We start from the raw sequence: 17,958 nt of genomic DNA, 5'->3' as shown, positions 1-17,958 counted from the left end.
ATCTGCACTTAAATCTGCACAGAAGTCGACTAGGGAAAGAGGGAATTGAGTGATTGCCTTTTTATATCTCTTTATAGACCGAAGATGCTGGGGTAGGTCTGAGCTGTGCAGCCACCTCGGACCCAGAGGTTCATATCTGTCGGGGTGGTTGCTCTGGGAGGGAAAGCACAGAGCCCCAATTGCCACGAGTAGCAGTCCCCAAGCCCTCCTGGTGTCCCGGGCTGGTTTGCAGACCTTCTGGCTTTTCCCTGCTCTATCCAAGGCTTGTTACAAGGAAAGAGCTTGGCCACTACCCCCCAAATTTCTCCCCAGGTTGGGCTGACCTGCACGGGAGGGAGCGAAAGCAAAAAGCCAGATGAGAGGTTTTCTTGGATTTTTCATCTATGAAATCCTGCGTTATCCACCGGGATGAACGGTTTCAGGTCCCTGGGAGGAAGCGGTCCCTGGGATGCAGAGCTGGCCTCTCCGGCCGCTGCAGCACGGAGACGCAGGAGGTGCCAGGAGGCCACGGGTGCCGGATCCAGCAGGCGCTGATGCCGTTTGGCACGGCTCCCGTTGCCTCCAGACGTATAGGATTAGGTCCTCCCGCTCCACGCTGAGGTCAGCTCTAGCACAGGCATAAATTCAAGCCCGTTTGAACGTAACAGGGGGAGGCTGATGAGGTTTACACACCGTGCTGCAGCCTCCCGGGCCGTAGACGTGCTTAGAGACGTCACCGGTGTCTTCTTGGCTGTGTCAGCCGCGGTTTTGCATCGATTTGGGTGAGACGAGGAGCAGGATTCAGGTTCTCCCACGTTTCAGTATCAGCTTGCGTCTCCGTCCTGTGCGATTGGCAGGTCTGCAATAACCTTTTATCGTCGAGATTTCTTTCTATTAATTAGCCTCGGTTGCAATAACGAAAAGGCACGCGCTGAAATCCCTATTACTTGGCCCCTCGTGGAGAGAGAAGGCTGCCAGGTTTAACTGCGCGGGTATTGATGTGCTCTGGATGGGGTACAGAGAGGGTTTCCAACGGGGTTCTCGCTTTGTTTTCTTTAGTGTTGGTCTTTTGAGTGAGGATGATGGAGGAAGAGAATGATGTAAATTCGCCCAAACAAAGTGCTGTGAATAGGTCGGCGTGCAGGTGCTAATTACTGCAAATAATAATTGAAATCCCTTCATCTGGAAACGCACTGCAATTCACCTTCAGTGGAGCTGCTGTGGCAGGAGCCAGGGTAGAGGTTCGCGTCCGTAGCAGCGGAGAGGAGGTTTGTGTGATGGGTGGTGGGGAGCTGGACCATCTCACAGACCAGTAAATCCAGTTGCAGGAAGGCTGGGATTGGTAGCAGCCTGCCCTTGGTTGATAAGCTCGATGCAAATTCAGACTTGAGGTTGAAATATCTTCTTTTTTTGCTCTTCTGCTTTAACTTTGCTGCAAACCACCCTGTGTGAGGTGGGGTATGGTCTCTCCACCCCACTCATGCTTTTCACCAAGCCAAATAAGACCTGATTCGCATGGATGCTGGAAACCGTAAGGCCAGCAGAAGTCTTACTGTGGGCTCAGGATTAGTGAGCATAGAGCCACAACCTGCTAGAGACAGGACATTTAGCTTCTAAACTTAGCAGAAACGAGAGTAGAAGGTGACTCGAGTGCAGAGTCCCGAGTACCTTCACTTGAGAAAATGCAGGTCATCAGGGAGCTCTTTAATTCAGACCAGAATTTATCCCGAAGCCACATAAATTCAAGCTTAAACCAGATAAATTCAACTGGAAATGAAGACAAACTGAAGTGTTTGGGAGACATTGGAACAAATAGCCAGTAGATGTAGGATTGGGGTTGGTGCATCCTTAGGATGACTTGGTTGCCGGCCAGGAGCACTCGGTTCTTCCTTCTAGTCCCTAATGCTGCATCATGTCACTCTGCAAGATGAGGGATCCCAACCTAAATTTTTGGTACAAACTCTTGTTTTTTTCTCCCCGTAGACAGCTGAGAGTGCCAGTCTATTCAGCCCTGCTGCGAAGGTGCTCTGTTTGGTAGGTGCCCTTCAGATGCGTGCATCTAACTCTCAGTCATTTCTGGCTTGGACAGATTATTTGAATGGACTTTTGAGAACTTTTTATGGAAAATGTTGTTAAACTGAAAACGAGGGTATAATAAAACAGTAGTTTAAGAGCAATTTGCTGACAACTGGAGCCCTTAAATGCACTGACTTACGATTGTGGAGTGATGACACCAAGCCTACTATTTGAACGTACTCTTTGTCACTCGGAAAATCCTCGGGCAGTTTTTAAAGCATTTCCAGTCTCTAATTGTTATCCTGTTTGCTCATGATAAGCTGTTGTTTAGCTCATAAATCACACCTCATTCATCTTCCCCACTTCATCAAAGCCCCAGTCAACATATTTGTCATCCTCATTTGTGAAATGTGATAAGTCGTACATGACAACAGGAGGATAATCCAATTTCTGCTTTCAAAATGAAAAGTTTAACTTGGTTGGGGTTGGTTGTTTCGGGGTTTGTTTTAAGCACTTGAGAGGTACCACGCTTTGCCGTGGTTCCTTGGAGGCATCTCACCTGGTGAGACACTCTCATTCATGTGCCTGTTCAGGCTGCCTTGGGCCATCCCTCTGGGCAGGGCCTGTGTTTTCGAGGTGGAGACCAGAGTTCGATTTGCAAAAAATCAAAAATAAGAGAAAACCCCAAGCAGTTAGGTCCTTCAAGGTCTCTAAATGCAGGCACCAGCGTGCCGCCTGCATGGGTTTCTGCAGGTGTCCACAGGGACTGTATGTATCCCTGCCTTTGTCCATCCAGGCTGGCTTTACCTTCGGACAACTGTGACTGTTCCCAGCCCGTCATTAACAGCTTCAGGAGCTCCATGTGCCGCGCTGGTGGTTGAGATAACCCAGCCATCTATCAAGAGGCAGGTTCAAAGTTAAAGCCAGAAGGTCCTTCAGGCAGTGCAGCGTTAGAGGTGGGTCCGTCTCCACTGGGCATGAAGGCAATCAACAGTTCGCAAGGATCCAGAAGCGATTAAGCAGATTTGCGACAGAGAAATCCGATGGGCGCTTATTAAATTGACAAACATCACCTCTTTCTCAAGCCAGAAAGCCCCGGTTTCGGGGACAGCGTTGGACCTATTCATAGCACAGGTTTCAGCCTTGGAAGCAGGACCTGGCTATATTTGGTGCTATATTGATAGGCGGGGACTCGGCACATCCATCAGCTGTGCTGTCTACAGCAAAATCGTACTGGTTGAATGATCCTATGTTAGAAAGTAGTTTCACATCCCACCTTCATTCAGCTGCTCACCTGAGAAGAGGAGTCCCATAATGAAAATTGGGGTTTTCTGCTCTGGGGGCACCGGCAGATCCCATCCCTTCCCAGTACGGGGGTCACAGAGCTGGGGTGGGAGCTGGCTCCTTGGAGTGCTCATGGTCAGTTGTTATTTCATCTCATCTCCAAAAGGAGATGTTGGTGCATTGACAGCAATGGGCAGGACAGGGAATTTGGGGAGTTTTGGAGCAGCGAGGTGGAGTTTCTAACTTTCTAACTTTCTCTGTGCTCAGATTTGCCTGCTGCATAGTCTCGCCATCCCTTAGACCAGCGAAAGCCTTGTGATGGAAAGCATCGGGCACCCTTGAAGCAGCACCCAGGGGAACTAACGAGGCTGTAATGTCGTTAGTGGCTGTGACCCCGTACACCACCGCAGGAGAGGGTGGAGAGGGGCTTCGGGAGGGGTCACTGGTCCCTCTGCCCCTGCCCAGAGGCAGCTCTGCTTTCCTCCTCCCACGCCGCCCTCTCCAGATCCCTCTGCTTTCTGGCAGATGGGATTAAGCCTGACCTTCCACCCCATCTCGGAGAGAGCTAAACCTCTTTCGGATCTAATTATTTTCCATTTCTGTTTAATTGTGCACATCCTGGTGTTGGCTGAGAAGGAAAGTGGCTCCTGCCCGGGCCGGGGCAGGGATGCTCCATTCAGATCAATGATCCATCTCTTTGGGGGCTGTGATTTCAATCCCTCAAATCTCTTGGAGGTCTGACGCAAGTTTCCCAAGAAGCAGCTGTGGCACCATCCTGTGTTTCTCCAGTGGTGACCTTCACGCTTGGGATCCCACCGTGTGAGGAAGAGGAGCCCGGCCACGGCCACCTGCCTCCCCCATCCTCCTCCTCCTTCCCTGCACCCAGTTTGCACCGGGCTCCGCTTTTTCTGCATGTATTTTGCAACATAATTCCTACGTGCAAGCGGCACCAACTTCTTTTAGCAGTGCATTACATGCACTTTTTTTAAGCATCTTTTGATTTCTCAGTTTATCTGAGCTGCTCCAAAATCCCTCTCCCCACAGACGGTGCCGGGCTGGGATTTGGCTGTGCTGGGTCGAAAGCGATGCCGAATCGCCCCAGTCGTGACGATAAAACACAGGGGTGATGAGGGAAGGGGTGAAATCCCTCTGCGGGAGGAGGGGAGAAAATAAGAGGGGTTTTTACCTCCCAGGCAACCGGCCGAGAAGCAGGGGAGAGAGGGGACAGATAAATCAGATGAAGCATGACAGAAAGCTTTGCCTGCAGCAGAATGACGTCTGCGTATGGAAAATGGGGAGATGCTCTGGTGGGCAAACGCTCAGGCTTCACTTGGTGCCAGGGAGAGGTCTGGAAAGTGTCCCCCGGGTGCAGGAGGTGTTGTGTGCAACCAGCAGCCTTTCAAAATCAGGCAACCCGGCCAAGCAGTTTGTCCACAGTAGGTGCTAAACGGCATCGTGCTGCATCCGTGTCTGGCATCCTGGAGCTGGTGGTCCCCACGTCGAGGCTCGGAGGAGAGGTCGCAGGAGAGGTGGTGGACAGTGATTTGTGTGGAGCCTCAGCTGGTGCCGTTCACAGTCACACAATCTGCCTCTGTCACCTTTACAAAGGAATGATCCGGACTCACGTTGACTTCTAAACTCTCTGGACTTAGAGAAAAAATAGTGAAAGCAATGAGAAATAGTAACGAGACGGGTCTGTGGCCAAGACCACGTGTTTCAGGGGAAGGCAAAGCTGTATAGGCTGTTCTCACAGAGAAGGCGTTACCCCTAATTCCCACTGGCAAGGGAGGATGGGGAAAGCAGGGATGGGAACCCACCCACTGCAGAGAAAAATGAAGGATTTGGGGCTTATTTCTCCCTGCCTGCAGCTTTGTCTCTGTGCCAGGTTCCTCCCACCCGGTGGGGTACGTAGTGAAAGGCAGGTGCCATACGGACAGCCCAGTGATGAAAACCATCCACAGGATTCAGATGCAATGTCCCACCTAAAAGCAAAGAACCTTTTAAGACTTCCCTCCTGCTTTCTCGGCCAGTACCTATGTTTAATTATTCTGTGCAAAGCAGCAGAGCTGCTCCAAAGTGTTTTGAGGTTGCTGCTGCCCTGAATTACCCTACACTCAGTGGGCAGAGCCTGGCTCAGGGTGGAGATGTTGTGTTTGGAACCCCCAAAGAGTGGCTTCAGTCCCGCTGTGCTTTTGGCAAAAAAACGTTGGCGAGCTGGAAGGGCTCAGGATGGTGAATTCTGGCGCAAGATAAAAGTTGGTGTGCACTGCATCAGAAGGTGTGTGTCACATACCTGCTGTGGAGCAGACCTTGCATGCTGCTACACTCGTGTATTTCTTGCAACTTCGCGTCGGTTGAGCGCTGCTTTTCCAAATCCCATTCTTTAGCACCCAAACAACCTCACAGCATCTCTGCGGGAACGGAAGGACACCCAGAGTGCTGAAACTCCCTTCTGCTGCAGATGAAGTGGTTCCTTCTCTACCAAACCTGTCCCACACCGTGTCCCTTGTGCCTCTCGGTGCAGCGGCACGAGACGCCTCAGACACTCCAGTGGTCGGGTCCGGAAGCAGCTCTGGAGGAGGGATGGGTCTGCCGAGAAGTAAATACAGCTGCAGAAGGTTCCAGCGAGAGCCGTCGGCGTTTCCAGCAAGCCATCTAGTGGCTTCCTATTAAAACGGTTGCACGTCTTCAAGCTGGGAAGGCGAAGCTGGAGGGGTGAGTGCTACTCACCACTGCAGTTGTGTCGAGGAACCAACGTGCAGGGTTTGGCCCGAATTAGGAAATAGCACTACTGTAAGAGCCTTCTTCTGGGTCACAGGGTGGTGGAAAGGTTGGGTTAGAGGCTGGACGGCAGCGTGGGTCTTCCGAGACCAAACCTGGTGGGTGATCCTACGGATGGACAGACATCCAGATCTTCATTTCACTGGTGTGGGTTTGGTTACCCTAGCTCAAAAATACATGAAGGATATAGGGATAATCAGTGACTTAGAGCAGCTTCCTCTCCAGTGTGGAGACAGCAGACAGAGAGGGAGAACATGAAGTTTTAGGGTTTTTTAATAACATGAGAACTCAGGGCATTTCAATTGGTGAAGTTTTGGACAGCGGGTTGAAAGCAAAGAGAAGAAAGTACTTTTTCACCGGCCAGTTCAGTTGTGACACCTTTGGGCACAACCTGCTGCGGGAACTGGAAGTTTGAAGGCTTCATAGAAGCGTTTGGTAAACGCTGGAGGAGAAGCTGATGGGCTGGGAAGCGTCAGTCGGGTTGTCTAGGTAGATCCTGAGTTATCCTTGACTGGTATTTGTATGAGCTGTTCCAAAAAATCTCTGGTGATGGAGATGTTACAATGTCTGTAGGCAATCTCTCCCTGCGCATCACTGTCCCTACCTGTAGGACGTAGTTTCTTCATGTCTGACCTCATTCGCCTCTGCTGCAATTCAAACCTATTACTACAACCCCCGGGAGACACGGAGAACAGCTTGTCCGCGTCCGTCTTCCACCTCTCAGGCAGATGACAGGCTGGCTGGTGCAGTTTTTCTGTGCAACATGACATTCTGAGTGATATTCAACCTGCGATGCTTCCCAACCCCAGGCTCTTCCCCTCCTGGTGCTGCACAGCGGTTTGTTCCCACCTGCATCCAGATGTTTGCACCTCCTTAATGCAGCTGTATTTTTCTGACTCTTCTAACACGGGCACAAGCTGGAACATAGGAAGTTCCATTTAAATATGAGGAGAAACTTCTTTCCGGTGAGGGTGACAGAGCACTGGAACAGGCTGCCCAGGGAGGTCGTGGAGTCCCCATCTCTGGAGACTTTCAAGACCCACCTTGATGCAGTCCCGAGTAATGTGCTATAGGAAATCCTGCTTTAGCAGGGGAGTTGGACTAGATGATCTCTAGAGGTCCCTTCCAACTCTGAGAATTCCGTGATTCCGTGATTCTCCAGGTCTCAGCATTGTTTGAATCGTAGAATGGTTAGAGTTGGAAGGGACCTTAAAGATCATCAAGTTCCAACCACCCTGCCCTGGGCAGGGACACCTCCCACTAGACCAGGTTGACTTCTAACCCAGTTTTCTGGAGCATTTTCGCTTCTCCTAGGGCGATACCTGCACCCTGAATAGGTTTATCACATCACCCCTATCGCCCATGACGCGCTGGGTAGTGTCACGGCCGGGACAAGTCCTCCTGGCTCAGCACATCCTCCCAGTCTGGCGGTGAATCACCAGTAACGACTCTCTCCATATGGTTCTCTGATGAGTTGTGTGCCCACATTAGAGTAGTTTCGCCTGAGCGTGTTTCTCTGGTGTGCTGCTGAGGAAGCCGTCTGCGGCAGCACCTAATGAATATCAAGATATACAGCTCTGACTGCTGCTCCAGCTATTCACAGGCCAGTTACTCTGTCGCAGAAGAAAATTAAATTGTTCTTGACAAATCGGTGTCGGCAGTCACTTATCATCTTGTTATCTTCTAAGTGCTTCCAAATAGGTTGTTTCATTATTTGTTCCATCAGTTTTCCAGGAGCTGGAGTTAAGTGACCAGTCTGTAATTCCCTGGCTTTTCCTTTTGCATATTTTTAAAGCTAAACCCTGTGTTTGCCTTTTTCCTGGTCTTCTAAAAGCTCTCCTATCTGCCGTGAGCTAACAGAGGAACAATAGCTCCGTGGCTGCTTCGGCTGAGCCCTTGCCTCCATCCCTTTGGGGCAGGTTATCACGCCGGGCTGGCGGATGGACCAACACCCTGGTTTGGTTGACTGTCCTCCTGCTGGGATGCTTCTTCCCTTTGCCCTCCGTGGCTCTTGCCTGTGTCAGTTCATTTGAATCTTGACCTTTTCCCTTTTCCAACCAGTGCTTTTAAAAGGTTAGGTTTATCCGCGAAGGGCTTCTGTGTCGTATTTTGCGTGATCTGCAACGACACGGAAAATTTGGGCCAAACCGTGACTTTGATTAACATTAGGACAACAGCAGTGGAGATACGTGGCCGTAGAGGTGGGTGTAATTCGGCCTTTTGAGTGATTATCAGGGGTGTCTGGTAATTCTCGGTGTCTAATTCAGCGCACCTGGCTGTGACTGGGGTTTTCAGAGCGCGGTGATCCTGGAGATGCTCACACATGCAGGCATTCCTCCGGCTTGTCATATTTACCCTCCCAGGGTCTCTTTATTTCTTTATTAGCTCTGTTTGCCGATTTCTCAATTCTCTTCTTATTTTTTTTTTTTTCTCCCTATTCCTTCAACAGGAATCATTAACCAATGGCAACAGGAATCCAAGGATAAAGTGATTTCCCTATTGTTAACCCACCTGCCTTTACTGAAGCCCGGAAACATCGAGGCAAAAGTCGAATACATGAAACTCTTGCCGAAAATCTTGGCCCACTCGATCGAACACAACCAACACATCGAGGAGAGCAGGCAGCTGCTGTCCTACGCCTTGATACACCCTGCCACCTCCTTAGAGGACAGGAGCGCCCTGGCCATGTGGCTCAACCACCTGGAGGACCGCACGTCGGGTGGCTTCGGCAGCCAGGGCAGAGGTCGGTCGGATTCGGTGGACTACGGGCAGACGCACTACTATCACCAAAGACAAAACTCCGACGACAAACTCAACGGATGGCAAAACTCTCGAGACTCGGGCATAAGCGTCAGCGCTTCCAGCTGGCAGGACAAAAACCTGGCCTGCGAGAACGGCCATCTGCCCCTCTACTCCTCCTCCTCCGTCCCCACAACCATCAACACCATCGGCACTAGCACAAGCACCAGTAAGTACCCACAGGAGGTGCTGGGGACGGCCACCCTTCACAGCATGGTCCCCCTCCATCCCGCTAGAAAACGTTGCTTTGCCGTGGTTAGCAGAAGGGCTAGGGTTCATCTGGGCCATAGAAAACTCTTTTTTTTTCCTTTTTTTTTTTTTTTTTTCTTTTCCCTACCTGCTTTTTTATTTCCTGCCTGCCTTTTTTTCATTTTTTTCTCTAGTCCTGTGGGATTTTAAAGACCTGACGGCTGGAGAGGAGGGAAAAACAGCCAGGCTGTAAGAGCAAAAAATGTGCGTTATTGAAGGGAGCCCCTTTTATTTCGTGTAGCTCCATCATAGATTTGCAGTTCGCGTTTCAAGAGTTTCTAAAGCAAGTGGGGAGCTGATGCTTCACGTCCAAAAGTGAGCTGGGAGGCTTGAGGCAAGTCCAGAAACGACCTGGGGACTTACTGGGAGGAAATGGGATTGGGGCCCCGAAGCGCAGGCGTCGTTTTTGGAAGCAGGGCTGGGATCCACCATCTTTAGGGTGTATCTGGAAAGGTTACCTTTTATCTCCAGTGCATAGAGGTGTGAAGCTGGTGGTGGTCAGGGGGGTTAGATGCAAAGTTCTCAGTGTTTTCCAGGAGAGTTAGGTAGCTCTTCCCCCATGGAGGCCCTGCCAGGCTTTGATGGGAGCGGTGGATGGTGCAGAGCCCAGCCCAAGCCTTGGACACTTGGAAATGCTGCAGAGCACCGTGGCTGGAGGTTTATCACTGGTTTTGTGTGGAAATGTAGTGCGGCTAGAACTGCTTTTTAAGCAGCCACTGATGCCTGCGAGCCCTCCTTGGGAGAGGAGGAACAAACCATGTTCTCGGTGGGGTTCAGGAGCTCCTCTGCCCACCCATTCCCTCTGCGGAGGGCTGTCACGCCTGCCTTGCTCTCACCTTGGGTGACAGCCACCATCTCACCTGCAAGGCTGGACATCTTCCTTTGCTTTGGGGCATTCAGAAGGTCTCTCTCCAAGACGCTTGGCATCTCCCTAGATGTAAGGGATGCAGAGAGCACTTCAGGAAGGAGAGGCTTCTTGCGGTGAGGGCGCTGTCTTCTCTATCAGCATGTGGAAAGCCACAATTAAATAGCTGAAAGCTTTAAAATGGTCACTTAAGGATTCTGGGTTTTTCCCTCTCCTGTAATAAGCGCTTTTTTTAGGTGGTGTTTCAAACTGACAACGATATGAAACGCGGTTTATTGCTGTAGCACCCCGGTCCCTGCCTCTCCAGTGTCCACCCCTGCAGGCAGCACTGCTGATTCTGCCACACGGGGATTCAGCAGAAGGGTCTCAGCTTAGAATTACAGAATCATAGAATGGTTTAGGTTGGAAGGGACCTTTAAAGCCCATCTAGTCCAACCTTCCCTGCGAAGAGCAGGGACATCTTCAACTAGATCAGGTTGCTCAGAGCCTCATCCAATCTCACCTTCAACGTTTCCAGGGATGGGGCATCTCCCACCTCTCTGGGCAACCTGGCCACCACCCTCAGCATAAAAAATTTCTCCCTTATATCTAGTCTGAATCTTCCTTTTTTTTTTGTTTAAAACCATTACCCCTTGTTGTATCGCTCCACTCTCTGCTAAAAAGTCTGTCCCCGTCTTTCCTGTAGCCCCTTCAGGGACTGGAAGGGGCTCTAAGGTCTCCCCAGAGCCAGACAACAGCCAAAATACTCAGCAGTGCCCAGGCAGCTGCACTGATGAGGCTTTTTCCTCAGTTCTCTGGAATTTAGCAGCACTGGGACAGGAGCAGTTGTGGGTCTGCCAGCAGCCCTACACTTCACCCTGGTCTTTTGCTGGAAGACCACGTCCCTTCTCCATCCCTGCCACTCACTTTGCTGGGGCATCCCCTGCCGTAAGTCCCAGCACGACACCCCTTGCGGGTTGAGCTGGAAACGACCCGACCACGCTTGATGTGTTAGTTCATGAGCTTCCTTAACGCAATATTTGCTCAGACACAAACACAGTAAGTCCACAGAGAGATGCTAAAAAATAAACACGGCTGTCAGCCTTTGTCCCAGCCCCTTGAGTCAATCAATATGTCCGTTAATCTTTTATTCCAAAGCAAAGCCCTCAAACTGTTACTGTTTGTTTAAGTTTTAGTGTTATTATTTTTAAATTCTCCCTCGTACTTGGAGGTGTTTATCCAGGCAGGGGCTTAATCCAGCAGCACCCTGCAGGGCACAGCATTCCCCAACCCGTCCCCACAAAGGTGCTTTGTTCCTGATGCCAAAATGGGGCAAAGTCTTTCCTGGAGGAGTAACGTGGTGATCTTGTCCAAGGCACTTTCATCTGGTGTTGTGGCATAATTAAGTGTAGCGGTATTACGGTGTACAGTTTAAATATGGGTGGCTGAAGCTCATGTGACAGTTTGCTTTGTGCTGCCCTTGCCTTTGATTTGACCTAGACCCAGTCTTTGAGACTTGGTTCAGGCTTGGTTCCTCTCCAGCTCCCTCTTAACGGTGCTGGGTAGCATTAGCCAAGGTTTGAGGAGATGTTGCTGGAGTTCTCCAGCCTTTGCAAGGCATGTCTGGAGTGCTCTGAAGGAGTTGCTCTGGATTTACACCAGTGATAGTGATCCAGGAGTGGGACCAGCCTCATAAGTGATGGGTTTGGGTCTGGAGCGATCTGAGGGAATGGACTCTCCTGAAGTCCATTGGAAGTTCATGTGCTCCTTCCCATCTGCCTCATCACCATAACTGCTTCCTCAGCCTGTCTCACAGAGCTTGACCTGCAACTTTAAATCAAGTTTTAGTGTGCTGGGAGTAAAGGAAGACTCGGAGTGTGCTTGGGAGTGCAGGAGGCCAGAGCCGCTCCAGGCATGGTGGGACAGGGTGAACCTCAGAGCCATGACTCCATGGCCGAGTCAGGCAGCTGTTGCAAAACACCCAGGTTGCACAACGCCTTTGCAGTGGAGACGGGGCCTGGAAACTCTGAAAGGACAGAAAACAGCATCTGGCTTTCAAAGCTGCAGACCAAGAACTCCTTGGATGGAGGCTCCACCTCCTTCCTTTCCCCTGTGTAATTGGTTCCACCTGAGTAGCATCTGATGGGCAGGCCGGGTTTTGGTTGTCAGATGGAAGTACAGCGTGGCTTAACCCTGTGGTTTCTGCCTGCTCAGAAGGGAATACGTGCAGAGGAGAAGGAGGGTCTGCTGTTAGATATGCTTGTCCAGCGCTGAGAAGGTGGGGTGTAGGTCTGAATTGGACCTACAAGCAAGAAAAAAGGAAAGCACAAGGTTTGGAGGAAGCAATAGCAGCTCCAGCTGGCAATAGTGAGCCTGATGAACCACAGCTGGAGGTAGGGATTCAGTTCCTGGCTCTGACATGCATCTGCTGAATGAGCGTCTTGGTCCTCTGCTCCCAGTATAAAACCTGGGCATAAGAGTGTTACTTATTTTATCAATGGATGGTGAGATGTTCCTGTGCTCTCGTCTCTGGTGCAGTGCCAGGACACTTAAACTCCTCGTGGAGAGCAGGTTCCCAAGGGCAAATCAACCTCCTACCTCTGCACAGAGGCAGAAGGTCTTGGTTTTACTGCAGGAGCAACAGTAATTTGCCCCAACAATTTGAATTAAGAACAAGTTCTTTCTGGCAGAGGAGTGAGGAACCTCTTATGCCAGTACCTACGCAGAAGAAGGGGTGGCTCAGTGCCAATCGCAGGCAGCACTTCATCCAGGGTGAGTGTCTCCGGTTGTCACCCTGCCTGGGGGACAGGAGTTCTGCCGGCTTCTGTATGGGCTATAGTGCTGCCGTAAAGCAATGGCACGTTGAATTCCTTGGTGGGAGATGGCCATGGAGAAGGTAGGCAGCACTTGGACTTGCTGGAGCCTTGTGTGTCAAGGAGTCCACCTCTTGTCTGGCCTTCCAAAAAGAGGAGGAGGTCCCTGGACTGGTAATGGTGGTATCTGAGTGCGTGGCTGGTGCTGCCCCACAGTCCCGTCCTTGGGTGAGCACCAGGGACAAATGTCCCTGGTGTGTGCATCCTGGGTCCCTTGAAGTGGCGCCGGTGCCTGGAAGCATGGTGTGGGTGGCACCAGGGGACAGGGTGATGGTGTGCATCACAGGTCAGTGATGGATAGATACGGTCAGAGACCTCGCAGAGCAGAAATCCTTAGCATTGGGGCTGTGCTCATACAGGAGAGATGCTGCAAACTTTTTGGGATTTCAGCATCACCGTGCTGCCCGGGTTCCCCTGCCACTGAACAGAGAGGTCCTTGGACCAGCAAAGCTGTTTGCCAGTCTGCGGCCACCCTTCCGCTTCTGAAGAAATGGGAAAGATGCCGGGTACTCAGCCCTGCTACACCCTTCCCATGGGACTCTCTGCCAGAAAACTGAGATCATTTGCCCATGAGGAGAGAGAAGGAGAGAGAGCAGTGCAATGCAGGAGAAATACTCACCCGTATAACCTTGTCCTGAAAAGGACAAATCTCTTATCTTATCCTAAAGCTGAAGAGAAGGATGTGGTTGGCTTAATTTTGCCTACATTTGCCCCACTTATGGATTCCCTGGTAAAAGAGCAGGTACACAAGATGGTGGAGCTCTTCCCCAGGTCATCAGGGAACTGAGGTGGAAGAAGCAACACCAAGAAATCACTTGTCGTGAACGGAGAGTGAGTTTCCTGACTCTTCCTTCCCTACGCTGTTGTGCAATAGCTCAGTGCCCACCACTGGAGATGACCTGCTTGTACCCGGTGTCCAAACTGAGCTTGATAATGGGATAATTGCATGTTCTAACCTGCAGGACCACCCTGATTTGTGCTGGGTTGATGAGCAGCTTGTGAGTACAAGCTCTCCTCTTGTGTAGATTTGCAACAACACCTAAAGGGGATCGTGTGTCCTCGGCATATGTTTGACTTAGGCAGGGAGACACGTTGCCTCCCGTGCAAAGTTAGCCAAATGTGCTGTTTTACTGGCTCCAAAAGAAAAGAGTGCAAAAGTCTTTATAAGGTTACAACAGTGAAGCAAACAAATGTGGTGTTCTTGCTCAGGGGGGAAGCGGGGATGGATTAGTTCTGTACTTGGGAGTTGCCTTCAGAAACTTGTTCCTCAGTTGGCCGTGCTGTGTACTGAGGCTTGGCACCATGGCACTCAACAGCCAGGTGGAGACACCTCTAGTATTTGCTTTTTTTCTCTTTTACTGATGGACTTCGAAAAAGTTCGTTGGCCTTTATTACCCTCAAGCTTTTCAGTGGTAGTAGACACGGGCATCTGTTGTCTTGCTCATGCCCTCTAGTGTTGCATGTAACTGCGGGAGAACATTTCTAGGAGTCACCCGCTTTGCCAGGGTCTCATCACTAAAATATCTTGCTAATTCTGTAGCTTAAAAACAGAATCGTTGTACAAAAAGATAACGTGTGAGCAGAGTTGTTTTCTCAAATCCATGCAGAATATGCACAAATACAACAGCAAAACGGGACTGAGAGCAGAGACAGCATTTTCTACTCCACCTTTGAACAGCAGATACAGATTTCCTGGCCCCTCTATAAATTTAAAGCACTTAGTCCCTGGGAGATAATGGTCTGCAGACCATCACTCAGCAAGGAAGGAGATGAAGGGTCACCTGCCCTCAGCCTGGAAGCCATCAAATGTTGGAGATGGTAGCAGCGGTAGAGGACAAGAGCAATGGCCTTTTGGGGCATCAGCAGTGATGGGAGGAATCTGCTGCTGCTCTTGAAGGGTTACTGCAGAGCTGTGTTTTATAGCCAACATCCCTTCCTGCTGTTGAGGCCGCCCCATTTGCCGTGTCCCTCGCCCTCTGGTTAGCAGGGAGGTGTCCAAATCAAAATAGAGCAAGCTGTGCCCAGTCTCCATGAGCTGGTCTGCTGGCCAGGATGTTTTGAGTTGATGGGCCGGCTACGTGTGCTCATCCTGCCATCAGCCCAGCTCCCACGCTGCCCAGGCCTGGTCTCCAAGCAGGGCGGCCAGGTGAGCCGTCCCACCCTGGGACCACTGAAACTGCTCCCCCCGGGTCTGTGGGGTCTGAGCTGCAGCAGCAAGATATGGGCTGAGAAAACAGGTTTATCTAAATGGAATAGGGGGTAGCCCCATCATACAGTCCAAGTAACAAGTGATGAGAGGAAATGGCCTCAAGTTGCACCAGGCAAGGGTTAGCTTGAATGTTAGGAAAAATTTCTTCACCAATGGTTATCAAACATTGGAACAGACTGCCCAGGGAAGTGGTGGAATAACCATCCTTGGAGGTATTTAAAAGACATGTAAACATGGTGTTTAGGGACATGGTTTAGTGGTGGACTTGGCAGTGTTGGGATTATGGTTGGACTTTGTGATCTTAAAGGCCTTTTCCAACCTAAATAATTCTTATGATCTCTGCTGTACACTTGCCTGCAAGGGCTCAAGGTGAAGACGCTTGAAGACACTTTGGGCAGGGAACTGGTCTGGCCCTACCTTCTGGTCTGTCACCTTTCATTATCTATGTCGCTGTGTTCAGTGTTTCCAAACCCAGTGTATTGACGTGTCTTGATGGACTCTTGTACTTGAGCAACAGTTCAGAACCTGTTCTACTGTCTACCTGTTCTACCTTCACTTTAGTTGCCCCAGCGCTTTCTCCTCCTTTGGGCCTGTTTTGGCATGTTCCCTTCACCTATTTACTCCCAAAGGGTCTCTCTTTTCTCTGTGTCTATGGCCAAAAAGGAGGGTGGCTGACAAAGGGCACCATGGTGCTGAGGTCCCACCTTCAGTGCATCTCCATGGGGGTCTTAGACTGACATCAAAGCTAATCAGCCTACCTGTTATCTTCACAAACATCGTGCTCTGCACAGGAAGGAGAAAAAAAAAAGAGGGGATTCACATGGTGGCATGGAGTAACCTATTGACCCTTGCTGCACGCTTGGCTTTAGACATTGTCCCCAGGCCAGCATCTGGGAGGGTGGCTCTCCTGTTCCCGTTCATCTGGGACTTGCTGCTGACAGGTAGCATCACTCGTAGGGGATGCACAGCCTTTGGGGCAGAAGAGGAAGTTTCTTGCCAGCAGCAGTTGGCTTTGGGAAGTTGAGGTTAGTGAAGCAGCAGTGTGCCCATCCTAATGTCACTGAAAGGCAGAAGGATCCTCAAGGGGACCTCGAGGCCGGGCTCAGTGGTGACTTGCACCAGGTGACGCTGTGGGTGGCACGTAAGCATGGATGGATGTCACCGGTTGCTTTTGGCTGCTGGTAGGTACAGACCCATGTGGGTGTTCCTAAACCAGCCCTTTCACCCCAAACAATGTTTTTAGGCACTTAAATAATCCACGTGATCTGGTTTGCCACAGCCCCATCATTAGGGAAGCAGTGAAGGGGGTGGTGTTTGGTCTGGGTGACTGGTGAAGAGGATGGGGCACACTGGGCCATCCTTCCCTGAAGAGGACATGTCACACCTGCATCCTCTGGGACCACTCCATTGCTTCCTCCAAACCTGGTATAGGCAAAGTTTAGTCTCCTCACAAGGCACCGCTCCCAAATTCACGTTACCCTACACACAGAGTGATGGCTCCACAGCTTCCTGGCTGGAATGAGGCCACCTAATTTGGGAACCTCTGTTCCAGCAGCACCCGGGGATGCTCCCACTCTCTCGGCTTGTGACGTCTCGGTGCCATCACTGACCGTAGGTGCTCAGGGCAGGGACTGCATGCCCTGGTTTTGCATGGCCATTAGCGTGTTGCTTGTCCATTGGCGGTGGGGGGTAGGACACCGTCCTCGACCTGCAAGTCGGGGTGGGGGGAACCTGAAGTTTGTGGCTCCACTGCTGCCTCCTCTTTCCTTACAACAGCCTGGGTGTCTCAGGGAAGGGTATGAAGCAGCAGCAGTGATGGGTTTATGTGTTATCCTATGGTCCTTGGGATTCCTGTCGCCAATGAATCACGCTTCTGACCTGGAAGCGTCGCAGAAGCTGCCAGCGCAGCTGATTGATGCTCTCCGGGCTGTGGAGCAAAGTCAGACATCCCCAGTAATTCTCTCAGACCCCTCGGCAGTCTCCCGTGTCGGTTGACCGGGAGGTCTTGTTGATGGATGGACCCTCCTAGAGCCAGGTGTATTTTACCAGCTGCCCTGGTGCCTGTCGGATAGTGGCACAGACGACAGTATGCTGTGGTTGCTCATTGTGTAGGAGCTTGTTGCTCTCCCGAGGGAAGCTTTCCTTTTCCCATTGCCCCATGAGCGTCTGTGGGTCCCCGTCTGTGGTTTGCATCATGGCTGGAGCCACCATGGACATGGAGCCAGGGCTCTGGCTGGGAGCTGGGTATCGTGGGATGCTCCTCAGCTCCTCCACTATTCATCTATGTCCACGAAGTGCCTGATGAGCGATGCCTCCAGCTAGCCTGCAGGTAGGGATTGCTCTCACCAACTCACCCCTGGGCTCCTAGTTGCCACTTTTGGGTTGCCCAGCAGGCAGCCGCAGAAGGGGAGGAAGGCTCCATGCAGGCAGAGGCATGCAAACCCCTCCTAAATCCCTTTTTGGTCCTCCAGGACAGCCTCCCGACACCACCTTTCCCCAGCCTTCCCTCGCACCATGAGGAAAATCAGATTTGTGATGTTTTCCTGAGCATCTTCATGGGGCGAGAAACCCCTGGAGAGAATCGCCTCTCCATTGCTCATCCTTTGAAACTGTGGCGCTCCGGGCTTTGGCAAGTAAAGAAATGGAGACGGATGAGCTCTCCTTCCCCCCGCCATCAGCCGGCAGCTGCAGGGAAACGGCAGGAGGGCAGCGGGGAGAGAAGGGAAGGGAGTGCTGGGGTTTGGATCCACCCGAAGCAACTCCAGGCTCCTTCCCGACTGCACGGGGACTTGCTGTGCTCTCCCGACTCAGTAACATGCTGCTATTTAATTAACTTTTGACTTCTGGTTTAAAGGAGCAGTGCACAAAATAGTTATTTACTTCATTTGGAAATTCTTTCAATCGTTACCATAATTATAGCTTCC

The 17,958-nt window shown here is 51.1% G+C and overlaps 1 protein-coding gene across 2 annotated transcripts in view; it reads left to right on the top strand.

Moving 5' to 3' along the window:
- The window catches only part of SAMD4A (sterile alpha motif domain containing 4A), a 110,520-nt gene that overhangs the window by 61,183 nt on the left and 31,379 nt on the right, over window positions 1–17,958 (top strand). For both annotated transcript variants that reach the window (XM_074149354.1, XM_074149355.1), the window contains exon 2: window positions 8,510–9,028. In XM_074149354.1, the coding sequence (XP_074005455.1) occupies window positions 8,510–9,028 (519 nt within the window). The remainder of the gene's footprint in view (window positions 1–8,509; window positions 9,029–17,958) is intronic.

This window comes from Numenius arquata, chromosome 6, assembly GCF_964106895.1.
Source record: "Numenius arquata chromosome 6, bNumArq3.hap1.1, whole genome shotgun sequence".
NCBI classification, from domain to species: Eukaryota; Metazoa; Chordata; class Aves; order Charadriiformes; family Scolopacidae; genus Numenius; species Numenius arquata.
The sequence above is the reverse complement of the archived record's forward strand: the minus strand, read 5'-3'. Positions and strand labels throughout refer to the sequence as shown.